Source organism: Barbus barbus (genome assembly GCF_936440315.1).
Source record: "Barbus barbus genome assembly, chromosome: 24".
In the NCBI taxonomy this organism is placed as follows: domain Eukaryota; kingdom Metazoa; phylum Chordata; class Actinopteri; order Cypriniformes; family Cyprinidae; genus Barbus; species Barbus barbus.
The window spans coordinates 12,018,378-12,043,930 of NC_136752.1; the positions used below are offsets into that span (position 1 = coordinate 12,018,378).

The following is a 25,553-nucleotide window of genomic DNA, read 5'->3' on the forward strand; positions in this document are numbered from 1 at the left end:
GGGGGCAGTTTGGGGTGGAGTCTAAGCTTTACAGAGCTTCCCAAGCTAAGGAAGTCACGGACAAAGGATAGTTAAAGGTGTTTAGTGTACTCAAGACTAAATATTCAGTCCCACTGATATAAAAAGTGAGAGGCTCTGCCACACCCATATTAAAGACTTCAATGGCATGAGAGCCGCACCGCGCCCAGAGGACTTTATCCGAGCGCATCTGTCAGACAAGCAGTGTAACGTTAGTGGAGTCCAGAGAAATCCAACACACAGCAGGATGTATGAACGCGCGCTGCTCGCTCTCTGCCTGCTGACTTTGGTAAGTTAAAGTTAAAGTTACGGTTGTTAATTGTTTTTATTGTGTGCTTTTTGTCATTTTATTTTAGGTCATTTTATATAAGTTTATCGTAGGCCTACCTGAATTCTTGCTGTATCCTTTCCTATTTACCTTGGTAACCATAGTTTCCGTCAAATGTCTAGTTGTTATAACATGTACAAATGTGAGTTATAAGCCTGTATTGCGAGGAAAATTTTAATAATGTTCCAAAAAAAACAATATCTAAACACTCTTAAATCAACATGAAACATGTTTTTTTGTTTTGTTAATATTATAAGAGAGGATACTTGCTTTTAAATACGTTGGCATGAACGGCAATTAATTTTTGGCTTACTGAATATAGCCTACTAAACTACTATACATTTTATGACAGTAGTGGATAATACCATCTGATCACATTTTATTATAGTCAATAACCAGTACTAAGTTTCCACCAAGTTATCATTGTTTACCATGGTTTATATTTAAGTAAGTTTTCCCCAATGATAATAATAAATTATGAATAGATTTCCCCCTACCTTTTTCCAAACTAATTTTGGATATTGGTTAAATACAAATTACAAACTATTTGGAAATAGGATGTTGGATTTTGGATATTGGTTAATTGTGTGTTGTGGATTTCAAAGGGATGAAACTACTTGAACCTTAACTGTTTAGAATAATGAAGTTCTCACTAATTAGTTTACACTAGTCTATGTGCATTTGAATAGCATGAATGATTTTTTATTTTTTTCCCCATCAAACAATTGTGTTGCTGTTTGCTTAATATCATCCAGGGCGAAACTAAGCTGCTGACCAAGTCAATCAGTTATACAAAATGTTAACTGATTTGTTTTAAAGAAACCTAGTGCTATTGTAAATGTCTTCATTCATTCATGCATTGATCACTAATATTGAGTAAAGAGAAAGGTGCTATCACCTAGCTGACTGATGTTCTCTGGGTGGGTCAGTTATTTTGATTTTCTTTTTAGTGATGGATTCATTAAAACCTGAATGTAAGTTTTAGGGCTGTTGCGATTCATCGCGACTAGTCGATTATTAAAAATCGTTGACTTCATTTTACTCGCGTCGACTAACCGGCAAAATACCGGAAGTGGCACATTTCACGGACGAGAATCCATAAAACACATTTTTAGACTATTTTCCAAGGCTGCATGATATATTAAACCCATTTAAAAATCATAATTAAGCATAATTGTGAATTCACAAAGGCTATGCTCACTATACTCAAACAGTATATGCTCTTTAATTATTTACATGTGTGCAGGTTAAGCACGTGCGTCTCACAATGGCTCCGTTCACAGTAGCTCCACAGAAACTGTTATCATTTACATGTGGAGCATCTCAAACTCATCTCTGCATGCTGTTGTGAGTTTGTTTATTTTAACATTCATCTGGGAACGCAACGTGCACAGGGGAAGTCGTGGCCTAATGGTTAGAGATTTGGACTCGTAATCCAGCAGTGCTTGTGGGTGGGCGGGGGGGGTGTCCAGTGCTCTCTCCACCCTCAATACCACGACAGAGGTGCCCTTGAGCATGGCACCGAACCCCCTTCTGCTCCCCGGGCGCCGCAGCATAAATGGCTGCCCACTGCTCCGGGTGTGGGTGTGTGTTCATGGTGTGTGTGTGCACTTTGGATGGGATAAATGCAGAGCACGAATTCCGAGTATGGGTCACCATACTTGGCCGTATGTCATGTCACTTTCACTTTCAAACACAGGAGAATACATCGCAATTTCAAAATAAAAGCTCAAACCCTCACTCTGACTTAACACGGTTTGATGTCCACATATTCGTGTAATTACATTTCTGTCCTAAAGAAATGGCCAAATATTAAAGATTAAGTGTACGTTTGAATTAAATGGTGCTTGGTCAATATTAAACAGTAATGTGTAAAAATAATCATCAGGCGTCGCCACCCCTGCAGGCCTTTGTTGTAACGCGTAATCTACATTAGCTCTATTGTTTTTAATACATTATGTATTTTAACAGTTTTGTTCAATAAAACCATATGATTTCTTGCTTTTGATACTTTATTTGAACTAATTATTATTGCATCATTGCTATTATATATGTACCTTAAGTCATTTTAAAAGCTATTGTTCACTTAAATCCATTTTTATTACCACACACAAAAAAAAAAAAATATATATATATATATATAATTATAGGGCCCTATGAAATCCGTTTTATTTCCAAATTCAGTTTTGTAAAATTTTATTAATCACAAAGCCTGTGTAATTAATTGAGTTTGACAGTTTTATCTGTACCGAATTCTGTTTTCCATTATTTTCTGGATTCCATTTTAATTGTTCCATTAAATTGTAATAATGAAAAGCATCTCCAATTAATTGATTTTATATTTAAAAAAAGTATTTTTTCAGAAATACTGCACATTTACATTTTTCATCTAAATAAATTCTGGTAAATAATATTTCTGGTAAATACTCCTTTAAAAAGTGTTTTTTGATAATTTTATTATTATTAGACTAGAACGCATGGATGTGTTGTCATTCTCACACAATAATACTGAACTTTGATTTCAGTGATTTGGACTATGAGATGAACACTTGCTTCTTGCACTCTATGTTGCACTTCACTTTTGCTTTAAAAAAGGATTTCATAGAAATTTAGATTTCATTTGGTTTAATAAAATAATTGTAAGTAAAATTGTAGATTTTTTTGCGGGAAATTAGTCATTTAGATTAATCGAAAAATTAGTCGTTAGATTAATCGAAAAAAAAAAAGTCGTTAATGGCAGCCCTAGTAAGTTTTAAACTTTGTGATTTCCTGATATTGTTCAGGTTCATACACTGTGGTACATTTGCATGTTTTATTGACTTGTGTTTATTGACTCCTTTGTTGGTGTCATTAAAAGACGCATGAAGACAAAATGACAGTAAACACTAAAGTAAAATTCATTTTCACATATTTTCAAGTCTTCAGCTCTACTGGTTCCACTGGGCAGATTAGCCTTGTTTGGAGATAAGAAAGAGCTGATATGAATAACCGAAACCCATAACATTACGCAATATACTGAGACAGAATACCATATAACAGTATGCAGAGTACTTGAAATGTGCTTTGTGTCTTGGCTTATGTTTAGTGTTGCCTTGATAATGGTTTTGTTTAGCTATGTTCTTATTGTATTTTTATTAGCCACAGTTTCCCATGTCATTCTTGAGTTATGCGAGTCATTTTTTCGGTTCATTGCTGTTTGTTTGTGCACACACACAAAGGCACTTGTCTAATGCATTCATGTAGCTGTTTAGGACTGAATGTAACAATCAAGAGATAATGTGAGGAGGTTTGCCGTGTAAAACAAGAAAATAAGATGCTGATTAATAATGTTTTTGCAAGCCAAACACCCCTATACCGTATCCTATATTACGACAATGAGTATATACTGTATTAAATGTTTTAAAAATTCATTGTAGTTCATTAAATTAATTTGAATCACACAATCCCAATCTTCACCTGATTCTTTAGGGTTAACATTTGTTTCAAGCTATTACTCGGGTTTTGCTCAATCACAGTGGGGAAGGCAATACTGCCTTGATTCTCCCTTTCACTCACTTTCAATTCCTCCCTCAGGTGCTGTTTCAGAGCGCTGCGTCTTGTGAGTTGAGGCCTGTGCTTGCACAGGTTCCTAAGAGGCTGCCTGCAGGTTATGTCATCTCCGAAAGCAAGGAAGCATGTAAGATTTGTGGATTCACTAAGCCTTTTCATCCCGCATGACATGAAATTACCTTTTATGCAGACTAATCTTCCTTTATTTGATGTTGCTAATTAAGCTACATAATATGACATTTACATAAAGATAATTAATGATAAAAGAATTTGCTCTTCCAAAAATTTGACATTTTGTCATCATTTACTCACCCTCATGTCGTTCCAAACCTGTGTGACTTTCTTGCTTCTATGGAATGAAAAAGGACCTCCAAATAGACAGCATAAGCATAAAAGTATCATAAACGTCAAATGAAAACTCAACTAAATAATGATGGAATTGCATCTGTTATTTAAACAAAATGAATCACTAAGTTTATTAATATTTTGAATTAGCTTTTTTTTAATAGTTTTCATTTTAACTTTATAGTTTTAGTAATTTTTATGTGCTTTTGGCATTTTTATTAGCTTTTTTTTTTTTCATTTAGTAATTTTAGTACTTTATTATTATTATTATTATTTATTATTTATTATTTCAGCAATATTTCTAGTTTTCTTTCTTTTTTGTATTTTTATTGCTTTATTATTTTACATTAAAAGTAAGTTTTTGTTACTGGTGATACTTTTATGGCACCTTTGCATTCTTTTTAAAGCTTGAAAGATTTAGTGATATGATGTTGTGTGAAAAACAAGCAATATATTTAAACTGCTTTTGATTTTGGAAAGATACAAGGTTCAACCTGACGTTGTTGCATTTTTTTCACAGTGAGTCTCAAAGGCTGCGCGGCCAAACCTGTGGTCTTTACTTCTAGTGACCCTGACTTCGCTGTGAATACAGATGGAACCATTATCACAGTTCATGGTTTGGAGATTACAACAAAGCGGTTTTCTGTACTGGTGCAGGATGAGAATGGAATGGATTGGAGGGTGGACATAATCCTGTCCTGTAAAGATGAGGTAAAACTACAGCCTGTAATTCTTAACTATAAGCAATATCATCTGGATCAGCAGCATGAAGAATGTTTCTCTATATGTTCTGGCTTCAGGCATCTCAGAAGTCCAGCAGTGCGGCTCGCAAACGCACCAAAAGAAGATGGAGACCATTGCCTTTCTCTGTAGTTGAGAATGACGAGCCTCCATTCCCAAAGGAACTGGAGATGGTGAGACCGAGTAACATAAAATATATCTTTCCTTTAATCCCTTCTCGTTTCCTCCTCCATTCCATGATCTCAGTTTGACCTTTTGTTATACTTCCTGTTTTCTTATACTCACTGACACATTGCTGTGTTCATCTTTTCTCAGATTGCATCTGATTCTTCAGTAAATTACACAGTGCATTATGAGATCAGTGGGCAGGGTGTTACTACAGATCCTGTGGGCCTATTCACTCTGAACAAGGACAACGGCATGCTGAGTGTGACCAGGGCCGTTGACCGTGAGCAGTACCCACAATTCAATGTGAGTCTGAATATTTCAGGCCTTATACAGAAAACAGTGCATGAGCTTATGGTCTGGAATATGATTATAGCATCAGTACAACTAACTTTGTCTGCTTCTCGTTTCTCTTGTTGTAGTTTGTCGCTCGTGTGTTTGATGGTAATGGCAAGGAAACTGATCAATATCTGCCCATCACTGTGAATGTGGATGATAAGAATGATAACGCCCCTGAACTCATAGGCGGTCGATCCTTCACTGTTGAAGAACGGTGCAGGGCAGGTATGAAAGACAAGGACAAAATATACATTTTCAAATATCAAGTTCAGGCCATATATCAAAGGACAGAAATGAGAAATTATATTTTTAGAAATAATGGAAGGTGTTTTTAGGACCATTAAAATCATTTGAATTTTGATGTTATTTCCATAACAATTCTCATCACTATAATAATAATAAAAAAGATAATTTTTATATTCTCAGTAATGTAACACAGAAAAAAATATATGATGTTCTGTAGTACTTGTCCATCATTGTAGCATTTGTTTTTCAACCTTTAATTCATGTTGATTTTTATAAGGAAAAATCCATTGAATAACCATATTGTTTTACTGCAGTAAAAAACATGTTGTATTACAACAATGCCAATCATTATTGAAAATAATAGGAATAGTAAATGTAAAGAAAAAGGAAATATGCCAGAATGCAATAAAGTAATAGGAATTGGTGGGTAAAAATATTTTTAATAGTCCTAAATTAATGTCACAATTATTGTTATTTTAGTATTGTTTATAGTATTTATTATTATTATTTATAAATTATAATTAATTAATTTTAACTTTAAATTATCTTTCAGTTTTATTATCTTTGAAATTTTGGTTTTCATTAGGTTTTAGTTATTTTACTTTTTTACTTTAACTTGTTATTTCAGTTGGTTGCTATTTTGTAATTTTATATTTTTTCTACCAATTTTTTTCTACTTAAGTTTTATTTTATTTCAGATTTATTTCAATTAATGAAAACTGAAATAAAGTTTTTGTTAACAATAACAACACTGGTCACAATGTAAAAATATAAATATGATGTAAAATATAAGCTTTGTTATCTTCATACTGTTTAATTTCTTATATATATATTTTAATAATTCTAATTTATTTATTAATTTAAATTTGTATTATATTTGTGGCGTGAAATATGACCCAGACTATTCTTGACTAACATAGAAATGCAGTAAATGATACTAAACCGAACCTGAATACGCTGAAAGTGAAATTGTATTTTGTAGTGTATTCAATTATGTTTGCATTCTGTTTTTCAGGTACTGTAATAGGACAAGTGAATGCCACAGATAAAGATCAGCCAAAAACCCCCCACACCTTGATCAAGTTTACTCTGTACAATGCTACTGACATGTTCTCCATTGATCCTTTTACCGGAGTAATGACTTCTAAAACCAACACCTTGGACAGAGAGGTATATTTCTGGTTTGGTGTTGTCTACAATGCCTTTTTGTATTGTGTATTCAGATGATACAGTCTGCCAATAATATTAATGTTTTTTTTTTTTTTTCAGGCTCAGGAAAAAGTCTACGTTGAAATAGAGATGAGAGATATGGGTGGTGCTTCTAATGGGCTCTTCAGCAGAGCAACAGTTGTGATTACCCTCACAGACGTTAATGATAACCCTCCTGCCTTTAAAGAGAAGTTGGTAGGGCTCTTTTATTGGCTATACAGCAATACAACAAAACAAATAAACTACTAAACCACTCAGGAGATAAATAGACTTGTATAGGTCTCATCTTGAGATTAACTTACTTAACTAACATCTATAACTGAAAGGCTTTATGTTGTAAATTGTGGTATCTGAACTTTAAAAAAATATATATTTTTTTTTATGGAAACAGTACAAGGCCAAGGTTCAGGAGAACCAAGAAAATGTGCTAGTTACTAGGATACCAGTGGAAGATAAGGACTTGGTGAACACCCCCAACTGGAGGGCCCTGTTTGAGGTCACCAAAGGAAACGAGAGCGGGAACTTCAGGATGGAGACAGACCCCAAAACCAATGAGGGGCTTTTGTATGTGATAAAGGTGAATGGTTTTAAAGGCATTAAAATAATAGACTGTACAGGAACTTATTTTGTGGAAGCATCTGAAAATAACCTTTTTGGCAAGAAATAGACCCCAGATGTCCTTGATGAATCATCTTTTGCTGAATTTGCACTTTTGTTAGTAAGTCCTTGTAGCGAAAGCTTCCACTGAGGGTCACAGTCATTATCTTGAGAGCTCTCTTCACTCTCTGACAGGGTTGTGTTGGTTTTATTTATAGCGGCATTGCAGGGTTAGCTCACTATTTTAGAGCTGTGTGTGAAAACGCTTGTCTGTTCGATATGCATGTGTAGTTTAACCACATCCTGCTATATAAAGTACATCCATCAGACAGGCAAACACAGGTTCTTCTCTTCAAGGAGAATTCAAGGAAGAGCTTTTGACAGCTCTTCACAGTATAGGTACTTTTGGGTTAAATAAGCAAGATTTATGCAGATGCACTTGAGTGAATTCTCAGTGTTCTCATTCCCCTTCTACTCTCTTTTCAGGGATTGGACTTTGAAAAAACTCCACTGGTGAAGCTGGAAATAACTGCCCGTAATGAGGTTCCACTGGTTGGGTCTGACAATAAATGGCTCTCTGTGCCACTTGAGCTCAGTGTGGGAGATGAAGATGAAGGACCAGAGTTCAACCCTGGCATTCTATATCTCAAAGTCAAGGAGAATGTTGCCATTGGAACCGTCATTGGAACCTATAAAGCTCTGGACCCAGAAAATAAGAACAGTGATGGAATAAAGTATGTTCTTTTTTGATGTGGGTTTTATTTGAGGTTAACTAAATAATGCTCTTTGAAGCACCACCTTACACAATCAGGCGGTCTTTGGTCTTCTGTTCTGCTATGCTCTAACTAGCTGTTTTTGAAGACAAGCAAGAACATGTCTTATATTAATACTTCCAAAGAATTTATAAAGAAAATCATTTTAATTATACAGGGCTTTAAGAGTGATTAAAAAACGTATCCTGTAACCTCGCTATATTTTTTTTATCTATAGCATCTAGTGTCTCTATATTTGATGTTAGAGTATATTATGATAATGTAATTGTACATGATAAAACTTTATACTGTATTTTGAATGCACATCTTACTTTTCTATTTTATTTATGTGTAAGGTACTATAAGATGACTGACCCAGGCAACTGGATCACTGTGGTGGAGAACACTGGAGAGCTGAAAGCAGCCAATACTATAGACCGAGAATCACCTTTGGTCCACAAGGATATGTACAACATAACCATCAGAGGAGTGGATGAGAGTGAGTCTGGACTTAATGTCACATACTATTCAACACATTCAGCACAATAGGAATGTTGGTGAATTTCTGAGTACACACTGTACTGTATTGTTCTATGAATAGGTGTGTGTGTTTTTGCTGGCTGTTAATGAAATTATGTTAATGGTTGGGTGGGGTTGGGTAGAGATAGCTTTAGGCCTCTGCGAAGATTTCATCAGGATTTTGTGGTGTGATGTAACATGTATTTTTGATGATGATCAACATGTCCAACCTGACACTACATGTTCTCAACGCTGAATGTTGTTGAATGGCATTCCAGGAAGAACTGAGTACATTTGTTCCTCTTTAACTCTTATGCACGTTTTACACGTGATTTTTATCTTTGGACGTCACCAGGTTGCAATGTTTTCACTGCTAATAAGAGTTCTTGCTGTCCTGATGGGTGTTCTTTCTGCCCTAATTTTATTGGCAGTCTGTGTAGTTGGTCATAGCTTTTGAGAAACTGATCACAAATGTATGCAGGTATGTAAAACCTGTTTCAAAAAAAGGAGGATTTTGAAACAAAGAAATAATGTCACAATTTCACATACTATTAAAAAGTCACAATTGTGAGATATGGAGACACAATTATGAGATGAAGTTGTAGTTATGAAAAAGTTGCAATAAAGAGATTAATAGACACAATTATGAGAAGCAATAGTTGTAAGAATGTCGCAATTGTGATAAAGTTGTCATAATTATGAAAAAAGTGTTGTAGTTGTGAGATATAAAGTTGCAATTATGAGATATTTAGTCATGATTTTTAAATATATATATATATATATATATAGTTGCAATTATTATAAGGTCAGTTATAAGAAAGTTGCAATTATGAGATGTAAAGTCATAATTGTAAGAAAGTTGCAATTGAGATAAATGTGTCAAGATTATGAGAATTAAGGTCATGGTTGTGATATATAAAATTGTGCATTGTAAGCCAGTTGAATTCTGGCAGTTTGTTTTTCTAAAGTCACTTGAAGCTCACTGGAATCTCTCTTTCTTCAGGTAAGAAGACAGGAAAAGGGATGGTTATAATCCAGATTGAAGACGTGAATGATAACAACCCTGAGATTCTGGGCAAAGACCTCATCATGTGTAGTAAGGGCGATATGCTGAGCTCTGTTCTGGTTGAAGCCGTGGACATGGACAAGCCACCTTACTCTACTCCCTTCATTTTCGAATTTGGAGCAGATCATGATGGAAAGTGGAAACTGAAGGATACTACAGGTAACGATCGAGGGTATTGATGTTTCTTAGGGCTGGGGGTTTATCAACATTTTTTTTAATGTTATAATTTCTCAATATAGCAATAGCAATGAAATGCTGATAAACTGAAAGTGTTGCAGTGTGATCACAGACATGTCTTTCTTCCTCTGATGCAGATTCCTCTGTGGTGCTGGAACAGGCTGTGGCCATGCCCAACGGTCTCTACAGTGTTCCTCTCTTGGTGAAGGATTTACAGGGATTCGGGAAAGAGCAGATCATGAATGTGCGAGTGTGCACTTGTGAGAGAGAGGATAATGGGTTGGGAATATGTGGGGCTCGGAGTGCCTCTACCTCTTTGGGCAGTTTGGGAATCCTTGCCTTAGTTCTCTCTGGCCTGCTGCTGCTACTTTTAAGTGAGTGCCCCCTTCTGGCTATGACCACCATATATTACATTTATTTATTTACATATGTAAATACATATGCATATATTTACAGATAGACACACTACCATTAAAAAACTTAATATTATTCTTAATGTTTTTAAAGAAGTATTGTCCTCACCAAGGATGCATTTATTTGATAAAAAATACAGTAATATTGTGAAATATTTTTGCAATTTAAAGTAATTTTTTTATATATTTAAAAAAATGTTACTTATGCTTGTGATGGCAAAGCTGAATTTTCAGCATCATTACTCCTTCAGTTTCACATGATCCTTCAGAAATCATTTTAATATGCTGATTTGGTGTTCAAGGAACATTTCTTATTATTATCAAAGTTGTGCTGCTTAATAATTTTGTGGAAACAGGGATACATTTTAAGGAATATTTGAGGAAGATAAAGTTCAAAAGAACAGCATTTATTTGAAATAGAATTTTTGTAACAATGTTAATGTCTTTACTGTTAATTTAGAACGATTTAATGCATCCTTGCCTAACACTGTCCTTAAACTACATACAATACGAGTCCAAGAGTTTGAGATCACTAGTGAAAATGCTTATTTTTAAAAATTTAAAAATGTTATTATGCAGATTAAATATCAGCATAATAATTTAAGTGAAAAGTTGAATTGAAATTTTAACATGAATTTCTTAGTATTCAGTCTTGTTTTTTTTTTTTTTTTGTCAAAACCTCTCAAAGCTGATAGGTTTAAATAAAAAAAACAAATAAGATTTTCTGATTCTCTGACTCAGAGATTGTGAGATTGTCTCAGATTTTTCATTTTACGCCCATAAATAATTCTCAGAAACACCATTATATTTGCCTTGTTTTTCTTGCCGTATCAGGTCTGTTGCTCATCTTCATGTGCAATACTAAGAGAGACAAGCTTTTCATCAATGATGACACAGGAACTAATGGAATGCTGCTGAAATCCAATACTGAGGCTCCTGGTGAAGAAGTGGTAAGAAAAACACCTCCTTTTAAATGGTTAAGTTAATCAGAGAAAACGCTAGAAGAGTGTGACCATATTTGGCTGGAATGCCGTTCTCTTTTTAGAAAGATCGAGCTTTGATGATAAGTGCTGGGAGAGAGGTAGTGGATGCGCCATTACAGAGCAGCCTCATGGACACTAAGAACATGACTTCAGCTTCGGGACGCTATGGGCAGCCGTTGTTCCAGGGAGGAGGTGTGTACAACAACACCACTCAAGAGTTTGGGACAGAGAAGTTCTACTCATCTGGACGCTATGATAACAACATGAGTGGCAATGCCGCAGTACAGAAATTCTCAAATACGGGTGCTCTGGACACATGGAAAACCAACGGGCGCTACCTGGACAGAGTGAGCTGAATTTATACATTCATTCACCCAGGAAAATCAGATTTCACATTCTCTGTTTTCCTGCATGCTCCACTGAAGTTATTTTCATGTGACCTAACTTGCGACCCTTATTTTATGACAGAAACTGACTCACTTCAGAGACGAGGAGGAGGGGCGGTATGCGGATGACCTGCTGAAGACTTATGGGAATGAGGGGATGGGATCTCCTGCAGGCTCTGTAGGATGTTGTAGCATTGTGGGTGAACCGGAATCACTGGACTTTTTGAACACTCTCGGCCCCAAATTCAGGCCACTGGCTGACGTCTGCTACACCACGAATCGAACCGGAAACTAAATCGAGACGTGACTGAGATGAGAGAGTACTGTATGCTGTTTGCGAGGGTCCTTCAAAGCACACTGTAGAAAATCATGTTCCTAGTCAGTATTTTTGCCTCGTTTTCCAGTAAAAATATCGAAATGTCCTTAAAACAAGATGAATTTACTTGAGAAGTAAAATTATGAAAGACCATTTACTGAATATTAGGTCTATTTTTTGATTGTTTAAATTGATTTTTCTTGCTTAAATGTAAATCTCACAAAATATTACTAGATTTATGATCTATATATTCTCAAAAATGAGTCTTAGTATCTCAGTAAATGTATCAAGTTTTGAGGATATTTAGTTATTTTTACTGGAAAACAAGACAAAAATGCTGATTTAGAAAGCTACTTTTCCAGTACATGCCTGTTTGCTGGATTAATCAAGTGCCTGTGTTTGTCTGATAACTTTTGTAAGTTGAGTTTTTAAGTGTGTGAATGATGCAAATAAGCTTTTCTGTAATTATTTTGCTCTGCTTTGCTAACCTCTTCCTCACAGATCTGAGGAAGGACAGTTTCAATATAAGTATACAGAAGAGACATTATTTTCTCCCCGATTGATTGCAATTCTCAGCCGTGTGAAGTATTAACTGAGTCTATATTTACAAGACCATGATGAAGTGTGCTCATAAACATTTTTTGGGCAACGTGTGGAATTCAGATTGCTCTTCAGCTCCAAAAGCACTGACACCCGATGTCAACTCTGGACACTAAACTCATCCTTAGGCCATGATGTATTACTGGAGTTTTTGTGTTATTTTCTTACAGCATTAAACAGTATAGTTGCTATATGGATTTTTAATTTCACCGAAAAGAAACCAAATATTTAGTATGTAAGACACGTTATGCTTTAAATGAAGATAGAAGATAAAGGTGAAAAACAGGTAAATTCGGGAACAACTACTTAAAGTACTTTTTTTTTTTTTAGCTCTTTGATATTTCAGTCTTGTTCTGATAGCACATTTAATTTTTTTTTTGTATTTGAGGTAAATGTTACCAACTTTTTTTTTCTTTTTTTTTTTGTATTTGAGGTAAATATTACCAACATATCAGATGTTTAGTGGGTTGTTCTGATGTTAAACTTAAAGGGATGCTCTTTGTAAATATTTTAATAAAATTTATTACAGACACTATTTTATTGTCTATTACTGTCTTTATGTGAAAAGCCCATCTACCTGAGGTTAAAAGCAGGTTAGAAAGACGATAATAACGCAGGGTTAAATGCAGTTGAAGAGCCCGTTCAATGCTGAACCAAGGTGGCATAGATGCAGTTACATGGAAACTAATGGCAAAAAATTATTAAATTAAATTAATGTGTGAAGTATGAAATTCTGAATATTAAGATTAAAAATATGATGGGACACATATAAAAATATGAGCATAAACAGTGACTGACAGTAAGTATTTTTACTTAGTTTCTGTAGCACACTTTATGAAATGGACTGATCATCAAACAATTTCTGTTTTCAATTTGTACTTGGAAGTCAGAAATTCAGAGTTTGTATGAACTGAAATGCCCTCCTAAATTGGAGTTCCAACTAGGAATCTCGAAGGAATCACAACCACTCCAACTTCAGAATCCAATATGGCTGCTCAGTGCATCAACAGAGGATAAACAGTAGTAATACGTTGTTTATTAGCACATGTCGTCTTTGTCTAATAAAGTCAGTGGTGCACACAGTTCTATCCATTTGTGTAGCCTACATATGGCATAATCTGTGCAAAATACTACTTTTTATGTTATTAATCAACTGGTGTTGCTAACAATGGACACGTCTATCTTGGTTTTCTGACTTCTCTACTGGAACACGGTCCACTTGGGTGTGACGTCATTCCCAGCTCCGGCATCCGCAGCAAATGACCTGATCTGAGCAAGTCTCCAGTTAACCCTCTCCAGGGCCCAAAAACACCCTCACACCCCAGAGGGTTAATGACTCCAATGATTTGCTTATGTTTAATTCCAAATGAGCCATGAACTGGTAGCAGCATGATCCTCAGAATTCGGGTGTACAGAGGATTTCATATAGATAGAATGAAATTTAAGTAATAATGCTGATTTTTAACCATGTGAAAGTCAGTTATTTTTTACATGTACACTGCTAGTCTTTTTTAATCTTACTTTTGCATATGGTATGTATCACTGTCAAATAAATGTAGTCTGTGAGAAAAAGAGACCTCTTTCAAAAACATTAAAAAAAGAGAAATTATAGTCTTTAAAAACTTTTGACCGATAGTTCAATAGTTAGGAAAATAATTAAATTTCAGTATACTATACTTGCATTGCACCTATTTTTTATTCAGCGGTTAAAGGATGTAAAAGTATTAAGTGTATTAGGTTAAGTGAAATTAATAATCAGAGGTTGGATTTGGTCCCACTACTCTCTTACAGTGAATCTGATCTGAAGCCATTAGCTTTGTGTGAGACAGGGCTGTTAAAGCGCTGTCACTGAGCTGCTGTTGCTGAGTGTGTGTGTCTGTTGTGTCATTCGCAATGTCCCTGAAGTCCAAGTCTAATATCTGCGCCAGTGCCCTGTGAAGTATCTTGCCAAGGTCTCGGCCTTTGAAAACAGAATTAATTCAATATTCAGTGAAAAGTCTCAGTCAGGCAGATTGCCAGAGAATTCATTCTTTATTCAAGGAAACACCCACAGTCTAAACGCAAAGAGGCCTCTTTAAACTAACAGAAAGAGGTTAAAACAGAAAGAAATCATGTTTGTCTGTTGGTCTCAGATCTCATAGAGCAGGTAACCAGAGAAGATACTGAAGCGGCTTTGTGAGTCCCTCTGCCTTATTTCACTGTTGTTCAGCTGAACATACACCCGGTCTCCAGCTTTAAGCTGCACCACTACATTGTTGCTTGCAGTGTCTGCATGAAGAACATCCACTGCCACTGCACTCGCCACAACCTAGAATACACAACAGTGGAACTGAGCAGATTTATCAGACTTATTACGCTGCAAAAGATGTGAGTCCTTAATATTTTATTATGTAGCAGAGGTTTTATTAAAGCAACAAAGCAGGAGTTTTCAGGATGCTGTTTTTTTTCTCTCTCCTTTTCTTCTTTTTTTTTTTATTTGAATTTAATCTTATTTATTTATATAAAATCAATGAAATTGTAAGACTTACAAATTTAACAAATTAATTTAAAATGTTATTAAATATATTCAATCTAACAATTTTTTACCCTGGACCACAAAACCAGTATTTTTTTTTTTAAACTGAGATTTATACATAATCTGAAAGCTGAATAAATAAGCTTTTCGATGTTGTATGGACATATTGTTAGGATAGGACAATGTTTTGCTACAACAATTTGAATATTTGGAATCTAAGGGAGCAAAAAAAAAAAAAAAAAAAAAAAGTTTAAAGTTGTCCAAATGAAGTTCTTAGCAATGCATATTACTAATCAAAAATTAAGTTTTGATATATTTACGGTAGGAAATGGCTGATTTTACCAAGGAAGAAAACACTTTGTAAAATAAATAAGTAAATAAAAACAATTATATATATAATTCTTAAATTAGAAATGGGTCTTTTTATGCATAAAAATATAGAGCAGACTTTATAATGCTTACATTTTTATCATACTTAGATGTCTTTGTTTGAAAATCCCTGCAAAAAACCTCATGTGGAGGTAAACTCACCGTTTGGTCATTAAGAACCAAGTCCACTCGTACATTTTGGCTGGTCTTCACAATGCTAAAGATGAAGTAGTACACTCCCGCTGTCTTACAGGTGAAAGTCCCAGTCGAGGAGTCATAACCTCCTCCCAGATTAGTAATCACATTGTTAAACTTTATCACATCATTCTTGCTGAAGGAGTCCTGCAGCGCAGCGCTGAACGCAACACCTCCCTTACTCGACGAGCCTATACCTGAGGGCCCGGCTGGGCCAGGAGGACCTGCTTTACCTGGAGGTCCAGGTGGACCAGGAGGTCCTGCTGCAGATGAGGTGAGAGGGATGACAAAACCATTGCTCTGGTCTTTAGACCGATCTGAGGAGGGGTCACACACGATCCTGCAGGAGCCAGGGAGGGTCTCACAGAAGCCTTCTCTGGTCAGAGACAGAAGTGCGAGGAGAACCGCTATCCAGTGCTTGGCCATGGTGATGTACAAGTTCAGAGAGATGAAGGGACTCAAATGTAAAGCGCATGGTATGAAGTTTGAAGATTTTAAGCTGTGATTGGTTGAGTTAGCTGGTCACATGATGAAATTGAGAAATTGTTTGTCATCTGAATTTTTTTTTTAGAATCAGCAAAAACTAATATTATGCTTCTTTAAAACTAACTTAAGCTTCCCTATGAGTCTTACAAAACTGTTGTTGTGCAACAAATGCTGTCAGAAGTTAAGACCACTGAACTTATATTTTTACCAGTGATGAACCAATATTAAAATAATGTGAATGGGTGCCATCAGAACGCGTGTCCAACCAGTTGACAAAAGCATCGCAACAATCCACAAGTAAAGATATATAAAAATATTTATGATGGATTTTTTATTTTACAAACATGCAGCTTTTCACTTCATAAGGCATTGATGGACTGGAGTGGTGTGGATTATTGTGATGTTTTTATCAACTGTTTGGACTCTCATTCTGATGGCACCCATTCACTGCAGAGTATCCATTGGTGAGCAAGGGATGTAATGCTATATTTCTCAAAATCTGATCTTGGATGGCCTGAGGGTGATACATTTTCAGTAAAATTTAAACTATTCCTTTATATGAGTGTTAGATGTTAAAGTTTCTGCATTATAAGCAGAAAAATATGGATGGCTTTGGCTAGCTACATCCGTTTCACAAGTGTCAGACTGGTTCATACGCACAGATTCACAATATATACCCCCACCACATCTTTTAGGAAATGTCACTGAAAATAAAAATTCCCCAAATGTCAGCTTGAATGTCAAGATCTACAGTAAACATATTCAAACACCTCCACACACACATAAACCAACACAGTCATGTCTATGTCTATTACAGCTGCATGGATTATGTTTATGAATGAAAGGTACCTTAGACCTTGCAGGGTGTCTCTTCATGAACAGCAGTCCCACACACAGCCACCAGAGGTCTGACTCGCCTCATCATCAGTTACCCTGACTACACACACACACACACACACACACACACACACACACACAGGCACGCACGCACGCACGCACACACACACACACACACACACACACACACACACACATGTTGTTTTTTGTGGTTTATGGGGACTCTCCATAGGCGTAATGGTTTTTATACTGAAAAAACTGTGTGCTATTGCCCTACACCAACCCTACACCTAAACTAAACCACCTTCATATTGTAATACCTCTGTCATAACCATGTCATTATACAAATTTGTGTCCTCATAAACCACATAAACATGCACACACACACACACACACACACACACACACACAAACACAAACACGAACACACATCTTGGGTTACCAAATTTTATGGGGGCATTCCGTAGGCTTAATGGCTTCTCTATTGTACAAACTGTATTTTCTACCCCCTTACCCTAACCCTACAGTATACCTAAACCTACCCCTCACAGCAGGAAACTTTCTGGATTCACTATATTTTGTATGACTTATAAGCTTGTTTCTTCATGGGGGCCAAAAAAGTGTCCTCACAAGGACTAGCAATTAGGATATTGCCTTTGTGCAACATTCAGGAACAAAGCTTAGGGTTAGGTTTAGGGTTGTGAAGTTGTGTTAATTTTCCACTAAGAGTTTTAAAATGCCTGACCTTATTTGGATCATGTTTGCATTATTATTATTATTATTATTATTATTATTATTATTATTATTATTATTATCATCATTATCATCATTATTATTATTTCACTGGTTGCAAAGTTTTTTTTAAGTAGGTTTGCAATTTTCAATATATATAAAATTCAATAGTTTTAAAATTCAAAATTCTCTAACTTTTGCTTTATGAGTTAAGAAATACACCAATGGGTCAATAAATATAATATAATAATTGTAATATAATATAATATAAGTTTACAATAAAGAAAAATATTATTTTATATGAATGCATTGACGGCAACAAATATTATGAATTAATAATTCAAGTTCAAGTTCAAGTTATTAATAATAATACAATTCCTTTCACAAAACCCTTGCTCTGCTTTCAAATAAATAAATAAATTAATACATACATACATAAATAATCCACCATTCAACCCCCCCCCCCCCCCCCTCCTTGGGAAGCAAAATTGTGTTAGAAAAATATATTTATCTTGAATTATATTAAATTTCAATTAACTTAAATTTTGGATGATCTTAAATTATTTATCTTGAATTAAATCTATTTTTAACCCATTCGAACGTTGATTTTTTTATTGTTTTAAATAATACTATATTGCTAAATAAATAAAAAAATGAATTGGGGTAGAAAAAACATTTAAAATGTTCTCTTAAAACAATATCTTTTAAATTATATGCACTGGCAGTTAGGGCTATTTCCGTTTCCAAAACCCTCTCATGTTTTCAGTTCTGTATTGCTTAATGCTTTCTGCTTAAGCAACTTCTCTTTGTGAGCCATTATGTGTGACAAAACAGCTAAGAAAGGCTCTATAAGAGAACATACCCTTAAATATTTTCACAATTACTACATGGAATAAATACTAAATAAACCCAGTGCTATGTATCCATATAATCACCACGATTCTGATTTTTCTTTCAACAGAATTTCCCCATAAGATTGAATTAATTGCCATTGATTAAAGTCCGTTTGTGTTAAGAGTGCTTTAGGAATGACGAATTAAACACAATCACTTTAACAAAATATATCTTTAGTGAGGAAGAGTTTTGCGCTATTTTAGACTCCCAAAGGATCTCATTAAGAGCTTGAAGAAGGCACTTTTAACATTCACTAAAACATCCAGAGAGAATGTGGCAGGAGATGGAAAGCAGAAGGAAGGAATCTGTTTAAAAAAGTCATTTTGCACAGAATTTATTGCAACGTTTAATAAAAACGTCTTTGCATCAGATGCGCATATCATGGATATATTGGGTCTTATAGGCAAAGCGGCATGTTTGTAAGAAATAAATCCATCATTAAGACCATTTTATGTATTATTTGTGTATTATTATTTGTGATGTTTTATCAGATGTTTGGACTCTCATTCTGACGGCACCCATTCACTGCAGAGGATCAGTTGGTGAGCAAGTGACGTAATGCTAAATTTCTCCAAATCTAATGCTATAAAAAAACGAAAAAAACAAAAAAACAACTCTGAGGGTGAATACATTTTCAGCACCTTTTCCTTCATAATAAATTTGAAAATTGTTTCATGGTTTACTCAATTAGCTTCATGTCATTCCAAACCTGTATGACTTTATTCTAAAGAAAAGAAGATATTTTAAGTATGCTGGTATCCGTGCAGTTTTGTTCACCACTTACTTCGATTGTACAGACAGATTGAATTTAATTGACAAAACTGAGTGTAATACACGGGTTGGCATTAACACATCCAGCACCATCACACTGAACACTGGGGCCGCCCAAGGATGTGTGCTGAGCCCCCTCCTCTTCACTCTGCTGACCCACGACTGCACACCGTCTGTCAGTCCTCTGTTGTGTGTGTCTTGTGTTTCCACGTGCTCCCTGTGTTTTCATGCCCATATTTGTTTTTTTTCCTGCTTGTTATGTGATTAGTAGTTTATTCTGTTCCAGGTGTGTGTGTTTGAGTTAATTGTCCCTGGTATTTAAGTCCTGTCTGTGTAGTGCCATTTCGTCTGGTCTACTCGTTACTCCCCGGTGTTCCTGTCTGTGTCAGCCTTGCCTTGTCCTGACATGTCTTGATGTCCTAAGTAAAGTCTTTTATTTAAAGTTATATCCTCGTATGCGTGTTCCTGTGTCCTCCCTCGTGTGTGCACCGTGACACCGTCACACAACTCCAACCTTTTCATTAAGTTTGCGGATGACACGTCTGTGGTGGGTCTCATTAGCAACAGAGATGAGACAAACTACAGGAGCGAGGTGAGCTGCCTGGCCGGGTGGTGCAGTGACAACAATCTCTCTCTAAATGTGGAGAAGACGAAGGAGATTGTTGTTGACTTCAGGAGAGTACACACTCAGCATGCCCCTCTGACCATCAACGGTGAGACTGTGGAGAGAGTGAGGAGCACCAAGTTCCTGGGTGTGCACATCACAGAGGACCTCTCCTGGACTAACAACACTGTAGCACTGGCCAAGAAAGCACAGCAGCGTCTCTACTTCCTCCGCAAACTTAGAAGAGCCAGAGCCCCGGCCCCCATCATGTGCACCTACAGAGGCACCATCGAGAGCATCCTAACTAGCTGCATCACTGTGTGGTATGGCGCTTGCAACACATCCTGCCGCAATTCACTTCAACGCATAGTGAGAGCAGCTGAGAAGATCGTTGGTGTCTCTCTCCCCTCCCTCCAGGACATTTACAGCACCCATCTCACCCGCAAAGCCCTCCGCATTGCAAGTGATCCCACCCACCCGACACACAGCTTCTTCAGTCTGCTGCCATCAGGGAGGAGACTGCGGAGTCTCCAGACGAGGACCAGCAGACTGAAGGACAGCTTCATACATCAGGCTGTCAGGAAGCTGAACTCCCTCCCGTCCCTGACCCCCCTCCCTTCTTTTACCCCATGCAACACTGAACACTGATACTATGACCCCCCCCCCTCAGACTGATAAGCTCCTCTTGCACTATATATATATATATATATATATATATATATATATATATATATATACAGTCTATACATATACACGTATATCTGCACAGTTTTGTTTTATTTAACTGGTTTGTACTCTATCTGCCATGTGCCTTATGCCACTTTATCTATCTCTTTCTTTATTTTTCTACAATGTCCTCATTTGTATATCTGTATAGTTGTATGTACTTATGTTTAAACTGTATTTATCTGTATTTGAACGTCTACTGTCAGTGTCTTAAATGTTAACTGTATGCACCAAGGGTCTGAGAGTAACGCAATTTCAATTCTCTGTATGTATGTGCCGTACATGTGGAAGAATTGACTTGAATTTTGCCATTTTGTACCTCGACCGAATTGCACCTCAATTTGGCACGAGAGTACGGACATATCCAGTTAAAATGGTCCTGTAAATGTCCTCTCAGCAGGACGCTTTCAAATCCCTCAGTGGGACGGCTGGATTTGTCTATAAATCTGATTTAATCATGTTCCTCTCCATCCACCCTTAGCACAGCGAGACACATCATTTTCTTTTTACTGCCATGTGCAAACATTCAAAAACGTCTCCAATGGCTGCTGGTCATGCCAAAGAAATATCTGCTTCATTGAGATGATTTACGCAGACACTGGGAATAAAGCCGTGTGGGATGGCAGCTAACTAGCATTTGATTCTCGAAAGAAGATCTTTTTTGCAGTCCATAATAAAAATAATGCAATCGATGAAACCCTTATTTAATGTGCTATTTCCGCCCCTAATGTCTAAAGAGTCTTCATAGCGGCGATGTGTTAAAACAGAAATGTTACCAGACATCTTTATTGCTTTGAGACTGTGAGAGATGTTTTTCTGCATTAAAGGGAGCGAGGGAGGCTGGTGCGAGCTGTACGGAGTCATCAGCAGATGAAGATCACATTATCGCTCTGCTAGTTTGAACAGTCTGCTGCAGCCTGCAGGCCACTACTGCTGTAGGCTACAAGCTTTGGATAAATGCAAATGTTTAACAAGATTTTGGAGTCTCAGGTGTAAAGAAAGTGTTTATAAGCTTATATCTTGTTCTATATATTGTGCAGTCCTTCATAATGCTTTATTTGCACCTGAGACTCTAAAATCTCATTGAACATTACACTATGGAGTTCACTAGGTTTGCTTTTGAGTACAAACAAGTAAACTAACAAAGCACCATAGTATGTTATATTTTATTTTAGTATCATTGATATGCTATTATGTTTTTTGTTAATATTCTGAATTAGATAATATTTTTTATATTTTCTGTTATCATTTGAATTAATTATATTTTTTAGAAATGCTATGTTTTTCTGTTCATATGTTTGTCACTGTGAACAGCTACAGTATATTATGATGATGATGATAATGATGATACATTTTTAAATTTTCTTTAAATGTAGACACAAACATTTGTATTTTTAATAAAAGATTTCCGTTGCCACTGTGAACAAAATAAATAAATAAATAAATAACAAGGATATTGTTTGATGTACCTTGAGGAAAACAGGCATGTTGTACTCTATTAAGGTTTTTCAGTGCAGCACCTTAAAATTAAAACCATTTTTTCACTGTATAGGGCTTTGGAGTTATATATATGGCAATATACTATACAGGTCTTATTTTAAAAGTATTTGTTACATGATTTCACCAGATCTGTGTATTAGGGTGCTTTAAAACACTTGTACACTGATGGCTTCTGACTACATAAAAGGGCAAATATAGGGCAGTTGTGGCCTAGTGGATAAAGAGTTGGACTTGAAGGTCGTGGGTTCGAGTCTCAGGTCCGGCAGGGATTGTAAGTGGGGGAGTGAATTACCAACACTCTCTTCACCCTCAATACCACGACTGAGGTGAGACCCTTGAGCAAGGCACTGAACCCCCAACTGCTCCCCGGGCGCTGCAGCAACGGCTGCCCACTGCTCCGGGTGTACGTTCACTACTGTGTGTACACTTGGATGGGTTAAATGCAGAGCACAAATTCTGAGTATGGGTCACCATAATTGGCCACACACCATTTTTTTTTTTTTTTTTTTTTAAATAAAAAAAAAAGCTGCTTTTTTTTTTTTCTTAAGGCAATGGCCCTGTTTTCAGTTATGATGTCAAGTACCAATTGTGTGTTTTGGATACAGGTGTTGTGCCTTGGATGACCACCTGATGGCACTGTTGTTCCTTCATGCACTTTTTGTCAAAATGCAGGGACTGCTGTGAAAAACAGATCAGATATCTGTTGTATGATATATTTTCTCAAATAGGTGCTATAGACTATTTATTTGATTGTAAATGAGGTTGATGTAGCACCAATGATGAAATCCAAAAACAAACCATTCTTCACAGAATGTGCGTCATCCGCTGCTTTATATATTGGATAAAATATTAAGCATACACATTTAAAATATGGAATTCATATTACTTAACTTTCTTTTATAACAACTTAACAATTTTTAATGATAATTTTATGTGTAAGTATATGGATTTGTGGATATAATAAAACCTGTGATGTACTGTTTAATTGGTTTGTCTCAACTTAAAACATTTCAACCTGTTCTAAAATGAAATTACAGAAATCTGTTTGACATTAACATTTCAGAAGATGGTTAAAAATACATCATTCGTTTCAAATCAACATACTTATGTAAAATGACTCTAAATTCATTACAGACCAATGGCTAACTGTAGATATTCTTTCCATTCTGGTTATAATCCTATTAAATGTTTTATTTAATTTTCCCTGTCAGGAATTAAATTCATTTAAAAAAAAAAAAATAATAATAATATTTTAATTTAATAAAAATGCTATGTTTTTCCTGTTTGGAATTCTGTTATTTTCCTATTATTTTTTAACAAAACAAAACAAATAACTTTTTTTACACACACAAATTAAATTATATTTTAATTAATAAAAATACTATGTTTTTCCTGTTTGGAATTCTGTTATTTTCCTATTATTATGAACAAAACAAAAACAAAAACCTTTTTTTACACACACAAATTAAATAAAATTTTAATTAATAAAATGCTATGTTTTTCCTGTTTTGAATTCTTTTATTTCCCTATTATTTTGAACAAAACAAAACACAAAAACAAAAACCTTTTTAACACACAAATTAAATAACATTTTAATTAATAAAAATGCTATGTTTTTCCTGTTTTGAATTCTGTTATTTTCCTATTATTTTGAGCAAAACAATACAAAACAAAAACAAAAACCTTTTTTACACACAAATTATATTTTAATTTATAAACATGCTATGTTTTCCCTGTTTCCCTATTATTTTGAATTAAACAAAACGGTAACACTTTAGAATAGGGAACACTTATTCACTATTAACTATGACTTTTCCCTCAATAAATTCCTAATTTTCTGCTTATTAATAGTTAGTAAGGCTGTTGTTAAGATTAGGTATTGGGAAGGATTAGGGATGTAGAATAAGGCATTGATATGTGCTTAATTACTATTAATAAATGGCTAATATTCTAGTAATATGCATGTCAATAAGCAACTAGTTAAGAGACCCTAAAATAAAGTGTTACAAACAAAACAAAACAAAACAAAACACAATACAAAAACAAGTCTGATTAAAGCATATCTTTTAAGGCAGCGGCTATTTGCACTAAGTGCACAATAGATGCTATTTACACCAAGTGCAAATAGCATATTTATTTTTGTGACAGATGCTATTTACACTAAGTGCAAATAGCAATGGATTCTATTTACACCAAGTGAAAATAGCAGTATTTTTTAACGATATGCTATTTACACTAAGTGCAAATAGCTATAGATTCTATTTACACTATGTTAAAATAGCACGATTTTCTGCTATTTATACTACTTATTGCAAATAGTGGCAATTATCTGCACCTCAGTATTGTAGTACATTATAAAACAGTACGCAATAATAACTTATTGAGTGTAAATTATAATTTTAATTCAAATTTATTAAATGGATGCCACCTTATTGGGCCAATAAAGCCCTCCCTACAACTACCCTAACCCTACCCGATAATTTATTTTCAACTTTTTGATTATTTCCTTCATTTTTATTGAAAATAAATGCCTTTCTGATGCGATATGAGATTTGAAAAGGGAGAAAAAAATGTTTGGCAAAAGGTGGGCTCGAACTCGTGTCAAAAGCATGCGCCTTACCATCTACGCCACTGAAACTGATGTTGAAGTAACTTCTTTTTTTATTGTTGACTAACCCAATCACACGTTAGTGGGTGGAGTTAGTGTAAATAGCCTTTGCCAACAAAATGGGCTATTCGCACTTAGTGTAAACAGACACTCCAATCTTTTAAACCTTTTAAAATACTAAATGACAACACAAAAATTCATTTTTAAAGGTTACCGTTTTCAGAAAGATAAAATAACAGGAATAACACGACTTCATCCTCACACACACATCAATCTCATACACAACATGCATCTGCCTCGCTCTTTCACCATTGTTTGATCGAGTACGCACATTACAAAAGCTGTGATGACTCTCTGCCTAAGATGTCTGTTTAAGCACAGCCATTTATTAAAATCAATAGGGCCGAATATGTTATTAAGTGATATCAATCAATGTGACATCAGTTTGAAACCAAGGTACGGTAAGGGCTTCCTCTGATGCTCTGTCAAGTTCATGGGATGATCTCTGCATGCAATATTAGGATGGAGAAAGGCAGTTGGCAGCACCCGGACTGCTGGGTGTTCACA

General features: G+C 35.4%; 2 protein-coding genes across 2 annotated transcripts; one reads left to right on the plus strand and one right to left on the minus strand.

Moving 5' to 3' along the window:
- On the plus strand, positions 1-14,315 carry LOC306843571 (desmocollin 2-like protein). The gene is made up of 16 exons (XM_079375099.1): positions 1-307; positions 3,920-4,022; positions 4,761-4,951; positions 5,041-5,154; positions 5,297-5,452; positions 5,569-5,710; positions 6,747-6,901; positions 7,001-7,135; positions 7,332-7,517; positions 8,024-8,271; positions 8,646-8,788; positions 9,812-10,033; positions 10,189-10,425; positions 11,299-11,414; positions 11,510-11,794; positions 11,916-14,315. Exons 1-16 carry the CDS (start codon positions 167-169, stop codon positions 12,126-12,128), a joined length of 2,787 nt encoding a protein of 928 aa, XP_079231225.1. The 5' UTR covers positions 1-166; the 3' UTR covers positions 12,129-14,315.
- Positions 14,316-14,763: 448 nt separating this feature from the next.
- LOC306843851 (complement C1q-like protein 3) lies at positions 14,764-16,272 on the minus strand. Its single transcript, XM_079375541.1, has 2 exons — positions 15,796-16,272; positions 14,764-15,057 (listed from the first exon to the last, which is right to left on the minus strand). The coding sequence occupies exons 1-2, from the start codon at positions 16,252-16,254 to the stop codon at positions 14,878-14,880; spliced, it is 639 nt and encodes a 212-aa protein (XP_079231667.1). The 5' UTR covers positions 16,255-16,272; the 3' UTR covers positions 14,764-14,877.
- Between the last annotated feature and the right edge of the window lie 9,281 nt (positions 16,273-25,553).